This window comes from Mobula birostris, chromosome 9 (assembly GCF_030028105.1).
Source record: "Mobula birostris isolate sMobBir1 chromosome 9, sMobBir1.hap1, whole genome shotgun sequence".
In the NCBI taxonomy this organism is placed as follows: Eukaryota; Metazoa; Chordata; class Chondrichthyes; order Myliobatiformes; family Myliobatidae; genus Mobula; species Mobula birostris.
Genome location: NC_092378.1, coordinates 35940197 through 35965412, shown reverse-complemented (window position 1 = coordinate 35965412; position 25216 = coordinate 35940197). Strand labels below are relative to the sequence as shown.

General features: G+C 40.5%; 2 protein-coding genes across 7 annotated transcripts in view; both read left to right on the top strand.

The window, feature by feature from the left end:
• Window positions 1-25216, top strand: part of LOC140202675 (FYVE, RhoGEF and PH domain-containing protein 4-like) — a 267757-nt gene that overhangs the window by 129438 nt on the left and 113103 nt on the right. Inside the window, exon 1 of one of the 5 annotated variants that reach the window (XM_072267822.1) lies at window positions 20922-20984. The exons of the other annotated variants lie outside the window; for them this stretch is intronic. Within the exon in view, the coding sequence (XP_072123923.1) occupies window positions 20951-20984 (34 nt within the window). The 5' untranslated portion in view covers window positions 20922-20950. Of the gene's footprint in view, window positions 1-20921; window positions 20985-25216 lie in introns of those variants that run through there. 5 annotated transcript variants of the gene reach the window in all.
• Window positions 1-25216, top strand: part of bicd1a (bicaudal D homolog 1a) — a 424408-nt gene that overhangs the window by 368782 nt on the left and 30410 nt on the right. The window lies entirely within an intron of this gene.

Genomic DNA, 25216 nt, shown 5'->3' with positions numbered 1-25216 from the left:
CCTGGTCAAAAGGCGAGAATACCTGCTGAGCATGCTCAGTCGGTACTGCAGCTTTTTCCTTCTCATTGTAGTACAATGCTAGTAATTGTACTGCTGTTAACAGCAGTCACATCCTTCTGCCAGTAGTTTTAATAGATGTAGTTGCCTTGGAAACAACCATCTGCTCAGTCCCTATTGGAATGCAATTGTTCATGCTGTGCAGGGGTCGGAGAGAAGCAGGACATCGCGTGCAAAAGAAATATCAAAGATGCAGTCTGCTAATAAGCGCTATGTGCTTGATTAGTGGAGCAGTTGAATAGGAAATGCTGAAATCCTGCAATGTTGCCGGCCAAGACAGCTAGCTCTGCTTTCGTAAGGTCAGTCCTATCAATAAGTACCATTGGCCATTTATTTTCTGTACTTCTATTCAATATTGTTGTTGTTGTGTGACTCGTTTTTAATTTAAGGAGAATTAAAAACATTTGTGGTAACGGCCAGTCGTTGAAACTTGAGGGATGTTAGCAATATGTTTTTAATGGATGTGCTTGCAGAGGAGGCAGTCATGGAGGATGTGTGGTGTTGAACAATTACTCTGCCCTTATAGCAATAGATTAAAGGTTATGTCAGGTAATGGATCGACCCTTCAAATTTGTATTGAATGGGAGAATCAGTGAGGTTTATGCCTGCCAAAGATCAATGACTTTGATCTTCTGTTGAAATACAGTTTAACTGCCAGGTCTAATCCTAATGGTTAAGATGTGTGCTGATGGTTGGTGTTATAATCTGCTACTAGTGCAGAAATGGTTTTGTGAAGACGTGTTATTTGCTCCTATGCCTGCTTGTTAATTGATCATTACTACCAATAGGTTTTTAATGCTTTTAGCCATCCCCTAACCTCAGATCTGACACTGACTATTTTTGACACAAATACTCAGGTGTGAAAAAGATTTAACTATGATATACTGTATATACATTGCATAGGTTGTTTGACGCTGATGGTATTATTCTCTTTAATTGTACTGTGTCCTGAAATAATAACTGCACTGGGAGTAATTGTTGCTTCATATTTATATGCAAGGTGGAAGGGGAGGAAAGAGGATAGGAAAAACTGAAAAATGACCAGAGAAATACAACTGTATTGCGATTTTTGAAATATAGTATTGAAGGATTTGCTAAAATGTGATCTTTGTGTAAATTGGCTTCTGGGGGGGGTGGAGATCATGCAAATGTGATTTGTTATTTCCCACTTTGGCGTTCAGATCTCCCATGGCATTGATTATGTCCTGGTGTGTTAACTCTACCTCCAGTTGCAGCTGTTCATAGAAGACGTCCTTTTCTTCAATGTCACTATCAGTAGTTGGAGCATAGCACTAGTTCACTTTCAGCCTGACTCTCATCAGCCTGCTGTTGATTGGTTTCCACTCCAGCAAGTACTTCTCAATGCCTTTCATCAAAACGACAGCTACACCATCATGATGCTGACCAGCTTCCCTTCCTGAGAATAAAACTGTTTCACCCGTTGCTGCCTTTAGTCTGCCAGACCCTGTCCACCTGCTTTCACTGACACCCAGTTGTAAAGACGCATTTCTGCAGTCATTTGTCATAGATTGCCAGTGTTGTACATGGTTTACATTCTAAAAATGTTATTTTGGTCTTGATCGTGGGGCTTCCTTCATCGTGCCAGTAACTTCCTCTCGGTTTTCACTACTGTCAGTCATGCAAGTCCTGGGTGGAGACTCAGGAACACCGTGACACGCAGGTATAGGATTCTTCATTCGTGTTTCTGTAACAATTTTTTTTGACCAATCAGGATTGTCAGCCCTGAGCTGAACCCCCAAACCTGGAGGATCAGAGGACCACTCTTAGTCTGGCCTCTACCCTTTGACTTGATTAGCATGGGTAACCCTATCAAGAGTCAAAGTACAAGGCTCTGATTCCAGCCAACATAACTCTCCAGGTCACTGAGACACACAATCCTCCAACCCCTGCAGCAAGGCTGTGAACCTCTCGGTTGAACTTGTGTTGAAATTCAAAATCCCGCAGCTTGCATTCTACTTTTTCTCAGATGAGAAGTCAATATGGTTTTTGTTTTACACTGGCTCATTAGGCTTGATTTGTTACATTTTATATTTGCAGACACATCATAAGTTTTGATATCTTTTCAACACAACTTGCTTCATTCACTGATTGCATTTAAATCTCAAACTAAAACTGAGCAGCAGTTGTTTTATACAAAAACCTTGGGGAAATGTGGAGGATTGAGGATTAGGCATATGCTGTGAATAAGAATGAGAAGACACACTGCTTTGTGATTTCTAGCAGTGACAGTTGAGTGTAGTGATTGAAGACTTGATAACATTTTCATTTCTTCTGCTTCTGTTAGTTGCCTCCACAGATAAATGATCATTAGTACCTCAGGAGCAAATAGTTTTATATGTTATTGTTTTTATTTTATAGTGCAACAATTATGGTGTATAAGATGTAAAAACAAAACTATTGCACACATATTGCTGATAAAGTAAAGTATAAAAGAAATAAACCAAAAATTTGAGAGCAAGAGGCCAGCATTAAAGCAAATTCTAGCTCAGTGCGCCGTGAAATGATTTGATCTGTATGAACAGTATGTAAAACAAGGTTTTCATTGTCCCTTGGTACATGTGACAATAATAAACCAATGCTTCTTTGTCTTTAGTAATTCTTCAAAATCCATTTTTTATTTTCTACTATATCGTTTATATTATGGTTTCTTTGAACGAGATATCCTGTACCGAGGATTCCTATTTAGATAGAAATGTAATGAGTGATTTAAAAAGTACAAGAGACTTTCCCAGTGGTCAGTAATCCAATCAATTTGGTAGCAAATGCCATTGAAAGAATGCATTTTGTCTTTTGAGATTTTCCTTTTTGCAGCCTCAAGTAAACCCATCCTCCCAAATGCATTGAAAGTTCTCTTATTTGCTCATCTGCTTTACAATGTGCAAAGGAATTCCGCTTATTGAAGCTCCTATATCATACAATGTGGTTCCTGTTTTAACATGCATTATGAAAGTATTGTATGACAGGGATTCCGTATGAATCAGCGGCAAACAGATTGGCAGCAAAAACATTCACTGTTGATAATGTTGAATTCCTTTTCTCTTACTCTGGAACTATTTTAGCTGGAAAGTGTATTCAGCTTTAACTGGAAATGTATGATTTATTAGTAAAATACTGTAAATGTGTTACTTCTTTTCTGTGTGGACAGAGAGCCTTCAGATTCTTATTGAGATTATTAGAACGTTAGACATAAATTCTGCAATGATATGCCGCTATGCTTGATGCATTTTACTCTAAGGATGTATTTGCCAGCACTTTGTTGTTCTGAGGATAATGTGCTTTTAAACTGATGTAGTTATACTTCCAGTTTTGGATGAGATCATTGTTTGACATCCTTTAAGTATGGATCAGTGAAATAGCTTACCCTTTCATTTGACCAATTGTCCATCTCCAGTCAAGGGGAGAAATGGCCATTGTGTTCTTTTTCCCCCCTTGATTCAGAAAAGAAGTTGCTTCTGTTCTTTTGTGTTGAAGAAACCCAGTAAAACCCTGGAGAATATTGAATTTAATCTGCATTGATAGATGTGTATGTACATGGAGAATCAGAATCCTTTTTATGATTACTGACAACCAGTATATCATGAAATTTGTTGCCTTGCAGCAGCAGCACAGAGCAAAGGTATAAAATGACAATAAATTACAAAATAAATAAATAGTCCAAGAAAAGGAACAGTGAGATAGTATTCATGGGTTCATGAACTGTTCAAAAATCTGATGGTGGGGAGGAAGAAGCTGTCCCTCGGTATGGGTCTTCAGGCTCCTGTATCTCCTCCTTTCTGTAGTAATGAGAAGAAGGCATATCCTGGATCATGAAGTTCCTTGGTGATGGATACCACTTTGAGGCACCACCTCTGAAAAATGGCCTTCATGGCTGGGAGTATTGTGCCCATTTTAATGTTGGCTAAATCACAACCCTCTGCTGCCTCTTTCAATTCTGTGCATGGGAGTTTCCATACCAGGCAATGGTGCAGCCAGTCAGAATGCTTTCCACCATACACCTGTAGAAAGTTGCTAGAGTTATTGATGACATACCAAATCTCCGATCCCCCAATGAAGTATAGCCACCGACATACCTTCTTTGTGATCGCACCGATCGGCCAGGAATTTGAAACTTCTGACCCTTCAATAAGGACTGGTGAGTTCTCCTGATTTCCTCTTCTCAAAGTCCACGAAGAATTCCTTAGTTTTGCAGTTGTTGAGTGCTAGATTGTTCTTGTGACACCACTCAACCAGCTGATCTGTCTCACTCCTGTATGCTTCCTCATTGCCATTTGAGATGATACCAACCACAGTGGTGTCATTGGAAAATCTACAGATGCGTAAAGAGAATAAAGTTAAGCACGTATTCTTGAGTAATGCCTGTGGGGATTGTCGGTATGCAGGAGATGTTATTACCAATCCACCATGATTGTGGTCTCCTGATAAGGAAATCAAGGATCCAGCTGCAGAGAAAGGTGCAGAGGCCCAGGTTTTGAAGCTTGTTGATTAGTACTGAGGGAATGGTGATGTTGAATACTGAGCTGTAATCAATAAACAACAGCCTTGCATAAGTATTTCTATTGCCTAAGTGCTCCAGAACAGTGGAAAACTAGTGCGATTGTGTCCACTGTGAATGTGTTGTGGTAGTAGGGGAATTGTAGAAAGTCCCGATCCTTGCTGAGGCGGACATTAATTCTAGCCAGAACCAACCTGTCAAAGCATTTCATCGCTGAAGGTGTGTGTGCTACTGGGAGATGGTAACTCATCCTGCTCTTCTTGGCCACTGATATGATTGCTCCCCTTTTAAAGCAGCTGAGAACCCCCAACTACAGCAGTGAGAGGTTGAGGCTGTCATTGAAAACTCCAGCCAGTTGGTTGGCACAGGTTTTCAGTACCCAGCCAGCTATACTGTCGGGCCTGACGTCTTGCAAGGGCTCACCTAATTATAGGATGTTCTGACATATGAGCAGAAGTAATTTTCCCACTATTTTCACTGTGAGTTATGGAAGATTACAATGAATGTAAGTTGATTTATGAATTCCTTAAGTAAATTTATTATAGTGAGGGGAAGTAATGACACTACATTCAGCTTCAGTGCCCTGTGAATTATGAGGTGAAGAAAATGAGTCCTGATTTGATTATTGTCCAATGAATTTAGCTAAGTCATGAAAATATGTGAGTTTTGATGAAGATAAGCAATAATTAAATCTGATATCCTAACAGAGAAAACATTTGTGTTGTGCAGCTGGATTGGAATAAATTGTCTGCTTAACCTAGGCAACAAAGGACCACTAGAAGCATAACACATGGCATGATTCAGCCTCTTTATAAAAAGTAATTTACAATGGACTCTGTAATCCATTGTGACCTGCAGAATCCAGTGAAAGAATATAAAATGTCAAGAGGTCAAAGCCTTCAGGTCGTCATTTTCATTGCTGTTATTTATTCATTGAGCCTATAATTTCTGAATGAGACTTCTAACTGTTTGCAATCTGAATGGATAATTGGACTGTGGGCACTCAAAGCAAGCTTTTTGGCTCGATAAGAGAAGCTTTTTCCTTCATTGCACACATTAGGAGCTTCTTGATTGCAGTTTTTCAGAGTATTTTAAGCTGTTGAAGCTTTTTTATTCGTGTTAAGAGGCCTGGGAAATGTGCTTTGTGTCCATCGCACATTTCTTTCCGCTTGTTTATATTTCAAGCAAGGCCAGAGACCGAACGGTTTACACCTTTGTTGAGTACTCTGCCCTTGACACTGAATAGAGAAGACATTTTAAGGTTGGTAATGTGAGAGCCCTTGGCAAGCCGAGAAGCTGAATCTCCGCCTGTGCCACTTATGGAAAGGATTTTCTCTCTCACATTGGCCTCTTCTGCTATACTACTACTAAGCATTGTTCGATGGACTTCGATGCATCTTTTATTTCCCATCTGTCAACCCTCTTTATTGTATTGCATTACATTCCAAGTTTTGTCTATTTACACCAATTGTGTTTTGGCACTTTCAAAAAGATATGCTTCTCCCAGTTTTTATAACAATTTGTGGCATAGTCATGGAAGAAATGGCAAAATGAGTACAGCCTCTATAATTTGGTAGGTAGTCTGAGGTTTTGTTTGATTACAGCGGATTCCAGTTAAGTTGGCCTTTGGTTAATTGGGACAGCCACTTGTTTGGGACAACTTATAAAGAACAAAAATTAATCGAGAAATTAGCTGGAATATGCTTCATTTATTTGGGACTCTATGCTGCTTAATGGAGACAGGACACTGATGCCAAGCAGTTTCTAATGAGCATCACACATGTGTGCCTGTGTGCCCATTAGACACTATGCTGTGTTTATAGTTTTTAAATAGCACCTGTTGCATATATTTTATGTTCAAAATGCAGTGACCTTCGTCACTGATAGTTGGTGAGAAATAAGCAGTAAGACGATTCAGAACTCTTTTGCTCACTGTGGTTTCAAGCATTCAGGCTTGGAGATGCCAGAAACGGCCAAAAGTGAAAATTAAATGATTTCACTACTTCAACAAGTTAGGAACAATGAGGAATTTGAAGGTATTGACAATCACCTTGAATGTTACAATGAAAATGAAACAATTGAGGATGCAATTGTTGATAGCATTGTATGAAGGCAGTCCATTGTGTCAGTGCTGATTTGTTCATTGCATACACTGGATGAATTTCTCTGTCGATAAGTGTTAGGAACTAAGATACAGTTTTATAGTACTGTAATGCTATTAGTAGTGTTCAAATCTGTTCTGTATATCACTTAAATACATAACTTGTTACTCAGTTTGTCTTCTAATGCCTTTTAAAATATTTCTATGAAAATTTGGCTAATCGGGGTTGAACCAAAATGCACTGGTCCCAATGTGTCACCATTAATTGGAATCCATTCTACTTGGGAAAGAAGGATGAAGAATGTCTTTCCAGGAATTTAGGTGGACTAAGTCCTTGGTAGAATATTAGCGACATATTTATTGACCTACGTGGTATTTTTAAGGTCTTTTCTCTCTTAGAGACCATAATTCCAATTACGATTGCAGTATTCTGGATGACATTTTGAATTCACAGGCACAAACACATGAGATTTTGCAGATGCTGGAAATTCAGAGTAACGTGCACAAAATCCTTGGGGAACTGTTCCTCCCCGTAGATGTTTCCTGACCTGCTTAATTGAATACTCAGGCACAGTTATACTAAGTCAGGAATTTATACCAAGCATACCTTAATGAGAAGTTTGACTATTACATATTTTGAGTTTATTAAAGTCCCTAAATTAGAAGAAAAACAATGATATTATAAACAAATCTGCAACCAGAATTTTTTTTAAAAGATCACTTTCTGGGCGCTAACTGAACTTCACCGGGAACATTCAGTTCCTCCTGCCAGTTTAGTAGTTAAAGGATTGTGCTTATTACAGGCCAGGAAAAGTGTATCGTTGTTCCTCAATTTGTATTCAGTGACTTGGCTAGGAGAAAAGTATGACAGCAATGCTATATAATTCGTTTTGGCAATCCTGGATTTTGGAAAAATTATCATCTGGATTATTAGTGATGAAGTACTCCTGGTGGAAAGTATATTTGTGAGGTGTGGTACGGACAGCTTTACTTTTTCTGGTATTGATCTTATAATGACACTGCTGTCTGCATTAATTGAAAATGATATCTGTAAATTGATTGTATTGGCAGGGCATTAGCAAATTTAGAATGCTATTTCAGTGTAAAGTTGACGTAATTTAAAGTCATTGATTAACTTTGTAATCTCATTGCAACTTTCTATTCATCCAGTTTTTCACATATTCTGTTCCTGTATCCATGAAATGTCACTGTTACAAGTATAAATCATAATGCGTATTTTCATTCATGAGAAGTGGGCAAGTATTTATTACCAAATTGTAAATGGTCATGGATAAACGATAATGCCAAGCTGCATTCTTTATATAATTCATTGTCTAGTGAAGGTAGTTCTACAGACAGGGAGTTTCATGAGTCTAACCCGAAAACCATGAGAGCTTGGCAGTTTATTCCCAAGTTGGAATCCTGCAAGAGTTAGAGATGCACTTGCAGATAACCAATGGCATTCCCTTATATCTACCACTCTTTTGAAGCCGCAGTTTTCGGAAGTAGTGCTGAAGCCGTGATGAGTTGCTGCACTGCATATCTTTGTAGCTGGCATTTCGATTACGGTAAATCATTGGCAATGTGACTGTCCAAAGTGCTAAATGGGGTGCTTTACATGTAAGCAAATTATTAATGGAAATAGGCTTCAGGACGGGAGCTGCCCCACCCCCCACCTTGTGCTGGCTGTCAGTTTGGATCTAGCAAAGCATTCTATGTGACTATCATTATAAAAAAAAAAGTGCATCCAAAATGTATGTCATGTACCATATATAAAAGCTTTTCAAACGCTCAAGAAAGAGCAAATATCCACTTGTGACTAAAGTGCCATCGCTAAAAAAGTACATCTGCACCTCTACTTCCTAAGACCTTTGTGTAGATTGGACATGTCACCAAAAGCTTTGACAAGCTTCTATAGATGCATAGTTGAGTATACCTTGACTGGTTGAATCACAGCATGGTATGGAAACACCAATACCCAGGAATGGAAAAAAACTACAAAAAGGGATGGATGCTACCCGATCCATCGCGGGCAAAGCTTTATCCACCATTGGATACATTTACATGGAGCACAGCCACAAGAAAGCAGCATCCATCATCAGAGACTCCCACCATCCAGGCCATGCTCTCTTCTCGTGTGTTAGATGGTCAGGCTTTGGCTCAGCAGGCTTAGGCAGGCGCTACAGTGCTGAGTCGTTTGGAACCACTTAGTTGATTGTATAATTTAAGATGGAGAAGTTAGAATTAAAGGTATAACAAGTGTAGGCAGGATGGCAGTAAAGGCAGTGGAATGCTCCTCCTTTGAAATGTGGGATTTCAGCATACCTGACAGTTTCCCTGATGACTACAACTGCAGATACTGCACCCAACTTTAGCTCCTGACTGACAAGGTCAAGGAACTGGAGCTGGAGCTGGATGGACACAGGGCCATCCAGAAGGCTGAAAACCTCAGGCGTGACATTTGCTGAGGAGGTTACAACCAGTGTGCAGGCTTCAGATAATAGATGGGTGACGACCAGGCGAAGTAAGGGGAGTAATCAGGGATCCCTTGTGGATATTCCTCTCAGCAACAAATATACCCCTTTGGATACTACTGAGGGGCATGACCTATTAGGTAACTTTAACTTCCCTAATATTGATTCGCACCTGATTAATTCCAACGATTTAGATGGAGCACAGTTTGTTAAGTGTGTCCAGGACGGATTCCTATCACAGTATGTGGACAGGCCGACTAGGGGGAATGCCCTACTAGATCTAGTACTAGGTAATGAACCGGGTCAGGTCACAGATCTCTCAGTGGGTGAGCATCTGGGGGACAGTGACCACCGCTCTCTGGCCTTTAGCATTATCATGGAAAAGGATAGAATCGGAGAGGATAGGAAAATTTTTAATTGGGAAAGGCAAATTATGAGGCTATAAGGCTAGAACTTGCGGGTGTGAATTGGGATGATGTTTTTGCAGGGAAATGTACTATGGACATGTGGTCGATGTTTAGAGATCTCTTGCAGGATGTTAGGGATAAATTTGTCCCGGTGAGGAAGATAAAGAATGGTAGGGTGAAGGAACCATGGGTGACAAGTGAGGTGGAAAATCTAGTCAGGTGGAAGGAGGCAGCATACATGAGGTTTAGGAAGCAAGGATCAGATGGGTCTATTGAGGAATATAGGGAAGCAAGAAAGGAGCTTAAGAAGGGGCTGAGAAGAGCAAGAAGGGGGCATGAGAAGGCCTTGGCGAGTAGGGTAAAGGAAAACCCCAAGGCATTCTTCAATTATGTGAAGAAAAAAAGGATGACAGGAGTGAAGGTAGGACCGATTAGAGATAAAGGTGGGAAGATGTGCCTGGAGGCTGTGGGAAAATGTGCCTGGAGGCTGTGGAAGTGAGCGAGGTCCTCAATGAACACTGTTCGGTATTCACCAATGAGAGGGAACTTGGTGATGGTGAGGACGATATGAGTGAGCTTGATGTTCTGGAACATGTTGATATTAAGGGAGAGGAGGTGTTAGAGTTGTTAAAATACATTAGGACAGATAAGTCACCAGGGCCTGACGGAATATTCCCCAGGCTGCTCCACGAGGCGAGAGAAGAGATTGCTGAGCCTCTGGCTAGGATCTTTATGTCCTCGTTGTCCACGAGAATGGTACTGGAGGATTGGAGGGAGGCAAATGTTGTCCCCTTGTTCAAAAAAGGTAATAGGGATGGTCCAGGTAATTATAGACCAGTGAGCCTTACGTCTGTGGTGGGAAAGCTGTTGGAAAAGATTCTTAGAGATAGGATCTATAGGCATTTAGAGAATCATGGTCTGATCAGGGACAGTCAGTATGGCTTTGTGAAGGGCAGATTGTGTCTAACAAGCCTGATAGAGTTCTTTGAGGAGGTGACCAGGCGTATAGATGAGGGTAGTGTAGTGGATGTGATCTATATGGATTTTAGTAAGGCATTTGACAAGGTTCCACACAGTAGGCTTATTCAGAAAGTTAGAAGGCATGGGATCCAGGGAAGTTTGGCCAGGTGGATACAGAATTGGCTTGCCTGCAGAAGACAGAGGGTGGTGGTGGAGGGAGTACATTCAGATTGGAGGGTTGTGACTAGTGGTGTCCCACAAGGATCTGTTCTGGGACCTCTACTTTTCGTGATTTTTATTAACGACCTGGATGTGGGGGTAGAAGGGTGGGTTGACAAGTTTGCAGACGACACAAAGGTTGGTGGTGTTGTAGATAGTGTAGAGGATTGTCGAAGATTGCAGAGAGACATTGATAGGATGCAGAAGTGGGCTGAGAAGTGGCAGATGGAGTTCAACCCGGAGAAGTGTGAGGTGGTACAGTTTGGTAGGACAAGCTCCAAGGCAGGGTACAAAGTAAATGGCAGGATACTTGGTAGTGTGGAGGAGCAGAGGGATCTGGGGGTGCATGTCCACAGATCCCTGAAAGTTGCCTCACTTGTAGATAGGGTAGTTAAGAAAGCTTATGGGGTGTTAGCTTTCATAAGTCGAGGGATAGAGTTTAAGAGTCGCGATGTAATGATGCAGCTCTATAAAACTCTGGTTAGGCCACACTTGGAGTATTGTGTCCAGTTCTGGTCACCTCACTATAGGAAGGATGTGGAAACATTGGAAAGGGTACAGAGGAGATTTACCAGGATGCTGCCTGGTTTAGAAAGTATGCATTATGATCAGAGATTAAGGGAGCTAGGGCTTTACTCTTTGGAGAGAAGGAGGATGAGAGGAGACATGATAGAGGTGTACAAGATAATAAGAGGAACAGATAGAGTGGATAGCCAGCGCCTCTTTCCCAGGGCACCATTGCTCAATACAAGAGGACATGGTTTTAAGGTAAGGGGTGGGAAGTTCAAGGGGAATATTAGAGAAAGGTTTTTTACTCAGAGAGTGGTTGGTGCATGGAATGCACTGCCTGAGTCAGTGGTGGAGGCAGATACACTGGTGAAGTTTAAGAGACTACTAGACAGGTATATGGAGGAATTTAAGGTGGGGGCTTATATGGGAGGCAGGGTTTGAGGGTCGGCACAACATTGTTCTATGTTCTATGTAACAGCCAGAACTGTGGCCAGCTCCAAAGCTCAGCAAGGAAGGGTAAAGTCAGGTAGAACAGTAACAATAAGAGAATGGATAGGAGATAATGTGGCCGCAAAATAGATACCAGGATGATGTGTTGTCTCCCAGGTGCTAGATGCTGCAGAATATTCTCAACAGGAAGGGTGAGCAGCCAGAGGTCATAGTACACATTGGCATCAATGTTATATTGTAGATGGAAAGAGGGAAGAAGTCCTGCGCAGTAAGTAGAAAGAGGTGACATAGGATCAGAAAATGTAGAATCCTTATGGATAGAGTTAAGAAACTACAAGGGTAAAAAGACCCTGATGGGAGTTATATACAGGCCTCTAAACGATGGCCAGGATACTGGGTACAAATTACAATGAGAGATAGAAAAGGCATGAATTAAAAGCAATGTTATGATAGTCATAGAGGATTTCACCATGCAGGTAGACTGAGAAAATCAGAGTGGTACTGGATGCCAAGAGATGGAATTTGTACAATGCCTATGAGCTGGCTTTTTAGAGCAGTTTGTGGTGAGCCCACTTGGGAAAAGACAAACTTGGATTGAAAACACAATTCTGGAATGAACCAGATTTGATTAGAGCACTTAGGATAAAGGAACCCTTTGCAGGCAGTGTTCATAATATGATAGAATTCATCCTGCAGTTTGAGAGAGGGAAGATAAAGTCAGATGTATCAGTATTACAGTGGAGAAAAAGGAATTACAGTGGCATGGGAGAGGAGCTGACCAAAGTTAATTGGAAGGGGACACTTGCAGGGATGATGGCAGAACAGCAATTGCAGGAGGTTCAGGGCAACTCGGAAGGCACAGGCTAGATACATCCCAAAGATGAAGAAGTATTCAAAAGAGAGGATGAGGCAACTGTGACTTACAAGGGAAAAGTAATATTAGCATTCATTTCCAGAGGACTAGAATATAAGAACAAGGATGGTGGGATAGTGGTGGGTGCTGGCGGCAAAACATCTGTTGCTCATTAAACATCCTACAAAATACTGTTTTAGATTGATTTTGACGCAATTTGGTAGGGTGTCTAACTGCAGACTGAAATGTTTACTTCATTTTGTCTCCCCACTAATAGTGAACTTTTTTGCTTAACCCATTGTTATTTGTCAGCTCTGACAATCCTGTCAAGTTTATCCTATTCCTTGCCTTTTTAGTATGTTGTTTCTGAATCAGTTACATTGTTGAAAACTTCATTGTGCATTGTGTTTCCATGACTCTTTAAAGCTTGAAGTGTTATATGCTATATCACAGTTTTATTCTGGTGTTCCAGATTTTTGTCAAATGCCATTGTTTGAGCTTGAATCCTTGAGCTTATTAACTACAAAAGGTATCTACATTGGTAGCAGTACAGTGCACCCTATCTACCTCCAGGGGTGATCAACATTAATTTAAGAAGCTTGCGTACATGTTAGGGGAGCCTGGATTTTTAGAGTCGCGGTGCACAGATTGATCACAACTAATTAAAACTGGTCAACTTGTTAATTAAAAAGTGCTAGTAAGCCACCTAATGTTTGCCCAACTGGAACCACCTTGTCCACTGGCGTAAGCTCGAGATTCTGTAGATGCTGGAAATCTTAAGTAACACACATCAAATGCTGGAGGAGCTCAGCAGGTCAGGCAGCATCTACGGAGAGGAATAAACCATCCGCTTTACGGATCGAGAGCTTTCAGTGGGACATCACGGGTCTGATGAAGTGTCTCAGCCCGAAACATCGACTGTTTCATTCCTTCCATAGATGTTGCCTGTCTTGTTGAGTTCCTCCAGCATTTTCTGAAGATTCTGAAGTTTATGAATCACAGTTGGTTATTTCATCAACAGCCATTCCTTGGTGTTCTGTTAAACCATCTAAAACAGCTATCAAATTTCAGGCTGTTACAGACATTTTTCCATCATGTGCACGAAGGCACCTCACTCCTAATTTAGTGCTTTCCTTTGCCCTTTAACCCACCTACTGTCAAGCCCTCCTGCATCCAGACTCACCCGCAATGAGGTTGGTCATTAGACAAGTACCAAGGTTCAGGTTTGGCCCAACTCTAAGTGGACAATAGGAACAACTTGGAGATACTTGTGCAGTGGAATTCTCTGAAAGACACATAGAGAATGAGGGTACCTGCCACTTTAGGGAAGCAGCATGGATTTCATGTACTGGAAATGAGGAGCTTTATCAGTAGATTGTTCCTTTATAAATTAATTGTGATAGATGCTGAAACTTGGATAGTTCAGTACATTTCTATAAATGGTGTTGAGTTAGTGAACTGGCTGGAAGGAATTACCAAGTTTTGGTTTCTTTATCACTGTATGATGAGCATCTGTGTACAATGGAAGGTAGATGTGTGTACTGAACTGTACTTTATAATCACCACTTTAATGTCACAACTAACTTAAACAGACAGGCCATGAGGATTTTAATTATGGAGTTTTTTGTGTGTTCTGGCAAAGAACCATGTGGTCAGTATCAACTGTTGTCTGATTATCCTTCCTGGAATATTTTTCTATGTTAGATTTACTGTATAAATGCCAACTGTTGTTGTTGAGTACTCCCAACAATGCTACTTATAGATTTATAGAATTCTGATTTAATGACAATGAAGAAGAAAAGTCACTTGGAGGTGACTTGCTCTGTTAATATTACTGCCTTGCCCTGTCTTGGCGGTTGTCAATTGGCTCCCACGTACTGCTGAAGAAAGTTCAAAGATCTGCTACATCCTATAAACAGCTGCTAGTGAATTCACAGTGCACCGCTGATGGATGAAAATATTGTGGGTGTAGCATAGATTTTGATCAGGTCTGCCTTTCTCAAACATCTTCAAACATGCAGCGGTATGAATTCCATTGGCCTTGTGATAACAGCGGAAATATAGCAGGGCAACTAGAAGTTGCTATGCTCTATTATATACATTCTCTGATATTGAATAGAACCATTTGGACTATGGTCTTGTAGCCTGGAATAAGTTGTGTCCCGCATCTGGTTAAGTTTCTAATAAGGTTGATTGTAGGAGCATTTATGGTTATAGGAACTATAGCCATAACAATAGGAAGTCACAGCATAAAACTTGTGAGGTGTGGTCATCCATTTGTCAGCCCAAGACCTCAGTGTTTCCATGTGTTGTCATGTGCTGCTTCATCAGCAGTCATGGAAAAGAATATTTCACATTTACTGTATTTTGAAGAGTCTCGTTCCTGATCTTGTCTAAATCATTGATTGAATAGAAGAAAATAGTTAAGCCAAGAAACCTGTTGTGCAGCAAGAACTTGTGGCTGTAACGGTTGCCCTACACTGGCCATTATCTTTGCTTCACTGCTACAGTCAGAAGTCCCAATCTGTTTTAAGGGGGTGACAATCATATCAGTGCCCCAGAAGATCAGGGTGAGCTTCATCAACAACCTTCGTCCAGTTGCACTCATACCTATTGTGATGAAGTACTTTGAGAGGTTGGTCATGGCCAGAATCAATTCTTGCAAAGGACCTAGACCTGCTGCAATTTGCCTATTGCCACATTAGATCTACAGCAGATGCAATCTCACTGGCCTTGGATCAGCTAGATAATAGCAATATCTACATCAGGCTGCTGTTTATTGATGCAGCACACACAAAATGCTGGAGGAACTCAGCAGGTCAGGCAGCATCTATGGAAAAAAGTACAATAATATTTTGGGCCAAAACCCTTCGGCAGGACCCCGTGTGTGTTGCTCGGATTTCCAGCATCTGCAGATTTTCCCTTGTTTGCTATTTATTGATTGCATCTCGGCATCCAACACAATCTTACCCTCAGTTTTAATCAACAACCTCCAAAACCGGGGGCGTCACATGATGACGTGGGATTGAGACGTGTAAATCCAGCTCTCCCGTAAAAAATCAGCAAAGTACCATTTAAACAAAGTAAGGTTAATAAATACTTTCCGAAAACTACTTATAAGCTTCGTAAGCCTACTCTATGATATGCCTTGAAAACCGCAACAGAAGAAGTCTGCTGTTGTGAAGTCGCCGTGAGATGGGAAGAAAAAAGGGCCTACTGCAGCGATGGAGCCTCGGATTCAGGTTGGATCTCCTTCGGAGGAGACGTATTTTATCTCTGGCGTAGAAGAACAGGGAGCAATGGCAGCGGTAGCGGTCTCTCGGAAGAAGATGCCAGAATTGCGCATGTGCAAAGAAGAACGCATGCGCAAATCGACACAACTTAAACTACAAGAACTGACGGCCACTGTAACTGAAAGTGACTCAGTGTCAGAATTGGATACCGCAGATAATACAGATGAAGAGGAGGAAGAACTGGAAGAGACTGGAAGTAAAGGAGACGACGGAGACATAAGAGAGGCTTTATTGCAATTAACGACTGAACTAAGAAAATTAAGAACAGAGCTTAGAGACGTGAAGATGTGCTATGATAAAGCTATGAAAAGACAGGATAAAATGGATAAGAAACCAGAAGATGGAAAGAACGATGGAGCGTATTAACGATAGAGTGGAAAAAACAGAAAATGATGTGCTTGTCTGGAATACGGAAAGAAATCGACTCTTGGACGTGCTGGAAAATTTTAGTAGATGTAACAATATTAAAATTGTTGGTCTTAAAGGAGGTATAGAGGGAGATAATCCAATAGAATTTTTTCAAAGATGGATCCTGAAAACCTTGCAAATGAAAGAGGAAGACTGATCAATTGAAATTGAGTGGGTACATAGAGCTCTAAGACCAAAACCACAAGACGACCAATATCCACAATCAATTTTAATAAAATTCTTAAGATTTCAAGACAAAGAAAGGATTCTACAGGCAGCTGCCCAAGCTGCCGAGAAGAGAAAAGGGCCACTGATGATAGAAGGGAAGAAAATTTTTTTTTACCCTAACATAAGTTATGAACTTCTGAAGAGAAGGAAGAAATTTAATCCAGTGAAAAAAGCCCTATGGGATCATGGTTATCAATTTATATTGCGTTATCCTGCAACCTTGAAGATTTTTTTGCCTGGTGGAGAAAAAAGATTTTTTGACGATTACCGGAAAGCAGAGGGGTTTGTATGAGAATCTTTGAATATTCACCAGATACAAGAACAAACCCAGAGGACCGAGATGGATTGAAGATGAAGACTGGATCAAGGATTAGGCCTGTTGGATTTTTAGGCGGATGAATATACAAATATATTATTAATTATATGAGGGAGGGGAAGAAAGGTTAAAATTTGAGAAATATTAGCTGGGATTAATGACATTAATTTTATATACACATACAATTTTTTGTTATGGGGGAGCTGGAAGAAACACTGACCAATCGCTACGTTATTCATGTGTGCAAGCGTGGCAATAGCCACGACCTGCACAATGGAGGGGGGTAGTGTTGTGTATCTTTTCATTCACAACATTAGTGGGGGGGTATTTTGTTTCTTTTTTTGTATCTTATCTATCTTTTTTTTCTTTTTGCCTGGATGATTGGGAGGGAAACGCATAGCAACATGGTGAAGTTCAAAGAGATTCCCCAGGGAACTATGAGAGTTGAGAAGCTAAGTAATGTTTTAGATTTTAAGAGATAAATATGAAACATTTTTGAATATTTGGAGCCCTTATTTACAGCTCCGATGATAAAGATCTTGGTTCCTTGGGGGAAGTAACAAATATATATAAAATTATTTTTAATCCCATGTGCAAACCTTCCATTATTCAGGCAGTTCTTTTTTTTCTTTTTTTCTTTTTTCTTTAGGTAGGAGTATATATCGGGGGGGGGAGGGTTAAGGGGAGGGGGGAGGGTAGATATTATTTTCTCATGTATTTACTTTGAAAGCTCAATAAAAATTATTTAAAAAAAAAACAACCTCCAAAACCTGGGCCTCTGTACCTCCCTCTTCAACTGGATCCTTGACTTCCTCATCAGGAGATCACATCAGTGCAGATCAGAAATAACATCTCCTTCTCACTGGCAACCATCACTAGTCCACTTCAAGGATGCCTGCTTAGCTCGATCCTTTACTCTTTCTGCGCCCATGTCTGTGTGGCTAGGCACAGCTCAAACACCACCTATAAATAAGCCAATGACATAACTATTATTCGCAGAATTTGATAGGGTGATAAGGAGGCGTGAAGGAGTGAGATGGATCAGCTGACTGGGTGGTGTTGTAATAACAACCTTGCATTCAATGTCATTAAGATCAAGGAATTGATTGTGGACTTCGGGAAGAGGAAGTTGAGGGAACACACACTTGTCCTCATTGAGGGGTCAGCAGTGGAAAGGGGATGCAGTTTCAAGTTCCTGGTTGTTAACATCTCTGCAGATCTGTCTTGAGCGCAATATATTGATGCAATTACAAAGAAGGCACGACAGCGGCTACACTTCATCAGGGGTTTGAGGAGACTTGGTATGTCACCAAAGACTCTTGCAAGTTTCTACTGATGTACCAGGGAGATCATTCCAACTGGTTGCATCAGCAACTGGTATGGTGGGACCTCCGCACCATATCGGTAAAAGCTGCAGAAAGATGTCCCAACATCGAAGACATCTTCAAAAGGTGATGCCTCAAAAAGGAGACATCCATCATTTTGATAACACCCATTACCCAAGACATGCTCTTTTTTTCATTGCTATCATCAGGGAGGAGGTACAGGAGCCTGAAGTCACACACTCAGCATTTCAGGAACAGCTCCTTCCTCTCCGCATTCGGATTTCTGAATGGACAGCGAACCCGTGAAACTACCTCTCTACTTTTCTCTTATCTCCCTACTTATTTAATTTTGTGTGTGTGTTTATATTTGTATATAATATAATTGTGTGTACATGTGTGTATATATTTATATTTATATATAATAAAATTGTGTGTATGTATATGTGTGTGTGTATATATATATTTGTAGTTTGTATTACGATGTATTGCAATGTGCTGCTGCCACAAAGTAACACATTTCACGACATATTCCAGTGATATTCAACTAGACTCTGATTTTCCTCTCGAGCATCGAATCACCTGCTAAACATATTCCAAGGTTTCCCAGCTTAGGAGAGGGGTGGAAAAAGTTGGATTCACTGATTCACTCTTTGGACACTGTCTGTAGGCCAGGTGGAGCAGGAATAGTTACCCCACCTTCCCCCAAGCATATCTTTTGTACAGGCTTCTGACCCTCAACTCCTTCACACCTCGCCCTTTAGTGACCTTCCATCCCACCAAGAAGCAAACCTACTGTCCCAGGTGTTTCTGAGTCTCTTGTGATTTCCTGCCATCCTACATCCTACAACAGTTAGTCTGACATCAGTGGTGGGGAAGATGCTGGAATGAATTATAAAAGATGTAATAGCGGCATATTTGGATAGCAGTGGCAGGATAGGTCCGAGTCAGCATGGATTTACAAGGGGGAAATCATGCTTGACTAATCTTCTGGAATTTTTTGAGGATGTAACAATGAAAATGGACATGGGAAAGCCAGTGGATGTAGTGTACCTGGACTTTCAGAAAGTCTTTGATAAGGTCCCACATAGGAGGTTAGTGTGCAAAATTAGAGCAAATGGTATTGGGGGTAGGGTACTGACATGAATAGAAAATTGGTTGGCAGACAGGAAACAGAGTAGGGATTAATGGGTCCTTTTCAGAATGGCAGGCAGTGACTAGTGGGGTACCGCAAGGCTCAGTGCTGGGGCCGCAGCTATTTACAATATACATTAATGATTTAGATGAAGGGATTAAAAATAACATTAGCAAATTTGCAGATGACACAAAGCTGGGTGGCAGTGTGAAATGTGAGGAGGATGTTATGAGAATGCAGGGTGACTTGGACAGCTTGGGTGAGTGGGCAGGTGCAAGGCAGGTGCAGTTTAATGTGGATAAATGTGAGGTTATCCACTTTGGTGGCAACAATAGGAAGGCAGATTACTATCTGAATGGTGTCAAGTTAGGAAAAGGGGAAGTACAACGAGATCTAGGTGTCCTTGTTCATCAGTCACTGAAAGTAAGCATGCAGGTACAGCAGGCAGTGAAGAAAGCTAATGGCATGCTGGCTTTCATAACAAGGAGAGTTGAGTATGGGAGCAAAGAGGTCCTTCTGCAGTTGTACAGCGCCCTGGTGAGACCACACCTGGAATATTGTGTACAGTTTTGGTCTCCAAATTTGAGGAAGGACATTCTAGCTATTGAGGGAGTGCAGCGTAGGTTCATGAGGTTAATTCCCAGGATGGCGGGACTGTCATATGTTGAAAGATTGGAGCAACTGGGGTTGTATACACTGGAATTTAGAAGGATGAGAGGGGACCTTATTGAAACATGTAAGATTATTAGGGGATTGGACAAGCTAGAGGCAGGGAACATGTTCCCGATGTTGGGGGAGTCCAGAACCAGAGGCCACAGTTTAAGAATAAGGGGTAGACCATTTAGAACAGAATTGCGGAAAAACTCTTCACACAGAGGGTTGTGATTCTGTGGAATGCTCTGCTTCAGAAGGCAGTAGAGGCCGATTCTCTGGATTCTTTCAAAAAAGAGTTAGATAGAGCTCTTAAAGATAGCGGAGTAAAGGGATATGGGCAGAAGGCAGGAAAAGGGTGCTGATTGTGGATGATCAGCCATGATCACAGTAAAAGGTGGTGCTGGCTCGAAGGGCTGAATGACCTACTCCTACACCTATTGTCTATTGTCTAACCTGACATTGCCCACCTTACTTGAACTGAAGACATCCATATGAGTAAACCACTGCGCTGTCCTTTTATTCTCTCCTTACTGCTACATGCAAGCTCCCAGCAGCATTCACTGATCTTTTCCAGTTATCAGTGATTGACTCCAGGGGTTCTTTGGTCTTTCATGGGCATTCATACTTCATGGAACATAGAAAACCTACAGCACAATACAGACCCTTTGGCCCACAATTCTGTGCCGAACCTGTACTTACTTTAAAAATTACCTAGGGTTACCCATAGCCCTCTATTTTTCTAAGATCCATGTACCTATCCAAGAGTCTCTTAAAAGACCCTATTGGATCTTGTGCGCCTTCCATCATGGTGTGTGATGCATGTTTATGGTGTTAAATTAAGGAGTGGCTTATTGAATAATATCCACTTTGCATTGGGAAATAAGGAGAAATAGAGAATATAATGGACTGCCCCTCTCTACACCATAAGCGTTCGTTCTTTTCTCATTGTGTGTTGAACTTATCGTAAAGGAAGTGGTGCATTATTGCTAAAAACATTTGATACTTCCTTTAACTCAGCACTTGGAGCTTGAGTGAAAAATACAGCAGTGAATGCTTTATTTTAGACAATATTTGGCAATTAAAGGTATGGTCTTTTAAATATTCAATAAATTTAAGAATGCCTTTTTTTGTCTACCATTATCTGTGCATCATTATAATCGCTCTAATCCAGAAGCACATATTCTTTTTGAAGTTTATTGCTTAATTTGGAAAATGCTGCTTCATATGATTTAAGTTTGCACTTTTTGGTCTGGTCTGGCCATTAATTTTGATAGTTGTTTGTAGTTTGAACTCTTGTAAGTTTTTAAGTGATTTGGGAATGTATATTTATGTTTGTGCTATTTTTAGAGTAACTTGGTCAATACTTATCTCCTGAGGACTGTGCTTATAAGAAAGTTGAATTGCAGCTTTCAGTGTGCAAAATAATCACTTCAAATTTCCTCAAGACCACATGATTTTTACATGGAATGCAGGCAGATGACCACAGTTGCTTCCACCCTACTAGATAAGTCACAAAATAGAAGAGGAATTTCACAGCTTCACATTTCCAAATTTGGCATCCATCAAGTAGCTGGACACCAGGTTACATACAAATAAATAAAAGGCCAAAATTGTGATCTCTGGTTTGGGACCATGGAGTACTGGAGGACCCAGGAAAATACACTTAGCTTTATAAAAAAGAGGCCAGTCAGAAGGGAAAATGGTACCTGTTGCCCATTTCTCTCCCCTACCCTGCAGCCCAACCCCCAAAATGTTTCTTCCCAGCAATTCCCTCCAACCCACAAAGCCCAGGAAAATCAGTGTATCTGATTACTTTAACATTACTCGACCTCTCCTTGTCTTGAACCTCGTGGAGCCAAAGCTGAAATTTATCCAGCAGTGGAAATAGACCAAGTATTTTGGTTCAAATTAAAACGTATCTAAATTATTATGTACTCAGATAAAAATTTGTTTGAGTGGGACTTAGGACCTGATGGAAAATACAAAATCTGAAAAGACTGTAGTATGCACCTGGTTAGTCCAAAAGTTCATGAATTGTTATATTTACCCAGGTCTGAGACATATTTATGCAGGTTCTTCAATATTTCCACAAGCATTCTGATCAGATGTTGATTCCACCCTTTAAGCAGGGAGGAGACATCAGAGCATTATGGAGGATAGATCCCTAGACCCTCACCTAGTGCATTCTTGGTCCTTGTAGAAAGGCAGAGAAGAAGGGGTAGCAGTTAGCGTGATCCTATTACAGCTCAGGGTGTCAGAGTTCAGAGTTTAATTCCAGTGTCCTCTGTAAGAAAGCTTGTACTTTCTTCCCTTGTGAGTGTGTTTCCCCCAGGTGCTTTGGTTTCCTCCTGCAGTCCAAAGGCAAAGAGTTTGCATCCCTTTGCCTTGACTCACTGCTTTAATGATACTCTTGGCATCATGAATAAATATTTTTATCATATGATATTTAAATGTCTTCAGGTATGTTTCTAGCCATGATCATTTGACATGCATGTACGTTTCAATTATAAACTAAGTACTTTTCTCAAACTATAGGTTTGCTGAGTTATATTCATTGGTATTGGACTTGCATGCCAGTCAAAACTTACTGTTATTTTTTCCCAAAATGTTACCTCTTGCTTCAATTACTGCCTTTCTTTTCACCGCTCTTTGGCTGTACCAAGCTGAACTGTGTGTGAAGACAGGAGTGCATTATCACTATGTCAGAGTAAAACCCCTGGTAGAGTGTGGAGTGTTAAACAAAAAGTTAGCTAATTTATGATACACTATAGATCTGTTGTAACCTTAAAATACTTGTTTCTTCAAGGCACATTTTAATAAAGGTACGCATCCCTCTACCTGTCCACTAGAAACAATCAAATATATTATTTATTGTTTGGTACTATTGACATCACGCAGAACTGTGGTGGTTAGATAGTAAAGATCCATGTTAGTTTTTCAACGGTACCTCTTACTGTCATACGAGCACCAGTACATTTTAAATTTGATTAATTTTTGAGTCCTGCTGATAGAAGCAGTGAAATTGTTATTACCCTTTGTCCACATGGATGGATTCATTGGATTGGTTGTAGAACAATTTCAAGATCATAATGGTATCTTGGGTATTATGATTCTACACTGTGGGCAGAACCTTCCCCCAAATATTTTATTATTGTTGTGTTGGCCAAAATTTTGACAACAGCCTTTACATTGAAGATTCCAATGTGTGCAACATAATTTCTTTAAAATGTTTTTCAGGATAATTATTGATGGGCCAATTTAGTGAGTTGAGAATTCAAACATACAAATTCAAATATGCAATAAAGGAAAGATTGTAAAAATTCATCTGGAAATCCATTCTAGGTACAATTGTAGATCTGTTATAGTACCGCATCTTAGTGTGCAACCTCAGTGGCTGTAAATATAATGTACTCAGATATCAAATATCAAAGTAAATTTATAATCAAAGTATGTATGCATATGTTGCCATATACTGCCCTGTGATTTATATTTCTCATCCAAGTATTTAGTGGAAAACAGAAAAACAGTATAATTTTGTTAAAAAAAAAAACTACCCATAGAGGCTGGGTAGACAACCAATGTACAGAAGGCAACCAATGTACAGAAGACACAGTGTGCAAGTAACAATAATACTGAGAACATGAGTTGTAAAGAGTCACTGAAAGTAAGTCTGTACGTCATAGAATCCATTCCGAGTAGTGTTGAAACTATGCTGGTTCAGGAGTCTAATGGTTAGAGAGTAATATCTGTTCCTAAGGACCCTGTACCTCCTACTTGATGGTGGTAGTGAGAAGATGACATGGCAAAGATGGTGGGGATATTTAATAGATGCTGCTTTCTTGTGGCAGTGCTCCATGTGAATGTATTTAATGGTGGGGAAGGCTTTGCCTATGATAGACTAGGCAAAATCCACAACTTTCTATAGCCTTTGCATTCTTGGGTATTGGTGTTCCCAAAGCACGTGCAACCAATTTGGATACTCTCCACAGTGCATCTTTAGAAGTTTGTCAAAGGTTTTGGTGACATGCCAAATCTACGCGAACTTCTAAGAAAGTAGAGGTGCCTTTGCACCTTCTTCGTGAAGACTCTTATGTACTGGTCCCAGGACATTTCATCTCATTTGTTAATGCCAAGGAATTTAAAGCTACTGACCCTCTCCAACTCTGTTTCCCTAATGAACCTCTAGCTTCTTCCTTCTGTAATCAAGAATCAGTTCTTCAGTTTTGCCGACACTGAGTGAGAGGTTGGTGTTGTATTTTATTTGTGGAAGTTGGCCTATTTTCACTTCAACAAAGCATTGTAAATTTAAAATGAACTTCTGGATGTTGTGGTGCAGTTAATTACAAAACTTAACACTGGTATACAGTCTCTGCCCAAGATTCTGCAAAATAATAATTGCAATGAGTAAATCTATCTAAATTAATATATCAGTTAAATAGAGATACAAAGTTTGGGCAATTCTAAGTACAGTATTTAGCAATCTATATACAGAAACCTGATTTGGTTCACTAATTTCCACACTCCACTGGTGAAATAGTATCAGAAGGTGAGACACTTTTCTCAGAAAAAAGAATGAAAATAATCTGATTCTGATGAAGTTCTTCGTTACTGTGTATAGCAGTCTAATATGAACTACTGCTCTCCCACTGCCCAGGGCAGGGACCAGCAGTACATTTCCATCAATTTTCTTCAGTCAGTGGAAACAGGTCATGTACAAAGCACTCGTTGGCCTAGATTTTCATTCATTGATAAAGTTCACAGCTCAGTGAACTTTCTGGTTGCTTTTTGAACTGGAAAATGGTTCTTAGAGGTAAGTTTGAGCACAGTGTGCTCTTCATCAGATTCATTGCATCATGAGCAAGGTTTCTCTTCAATGATATAGCAGACTAAAAAATCCGCTTTAACATTTCCTGTGCATCTAACGTGTATGTAAAAGATATGTGCCACATGTTCCGCAGGGATCTGTTCTGGGACCCCTTCTCTCTGTGATATTTATAAATAACCTGGATGAGGAAGTAGAAGGGTAGGTTAGTAAGTTTGCTGATGACACAAAAGTTGGGGGTGTCATGGACAGTCTGGAGGGCTGTCAGAGATTACAGCAGGACATCGATATGTTGCAGAACTGGGCTGAGAAGTGGCAGTTGGAGATCAACCCAGTTAAGTGTGAAGTGGTTCATTTCAGTAGGTCAAATTTGAAGGCAGATTATAATATTGGTGTATATATGTGTATAATAATACACATTGGCTGTGTGGAGGATCAAAGAGATCTTGGCGTCCGTGTCCCTAGGACACTCAGTTGCTATGCAGGTTGACAGT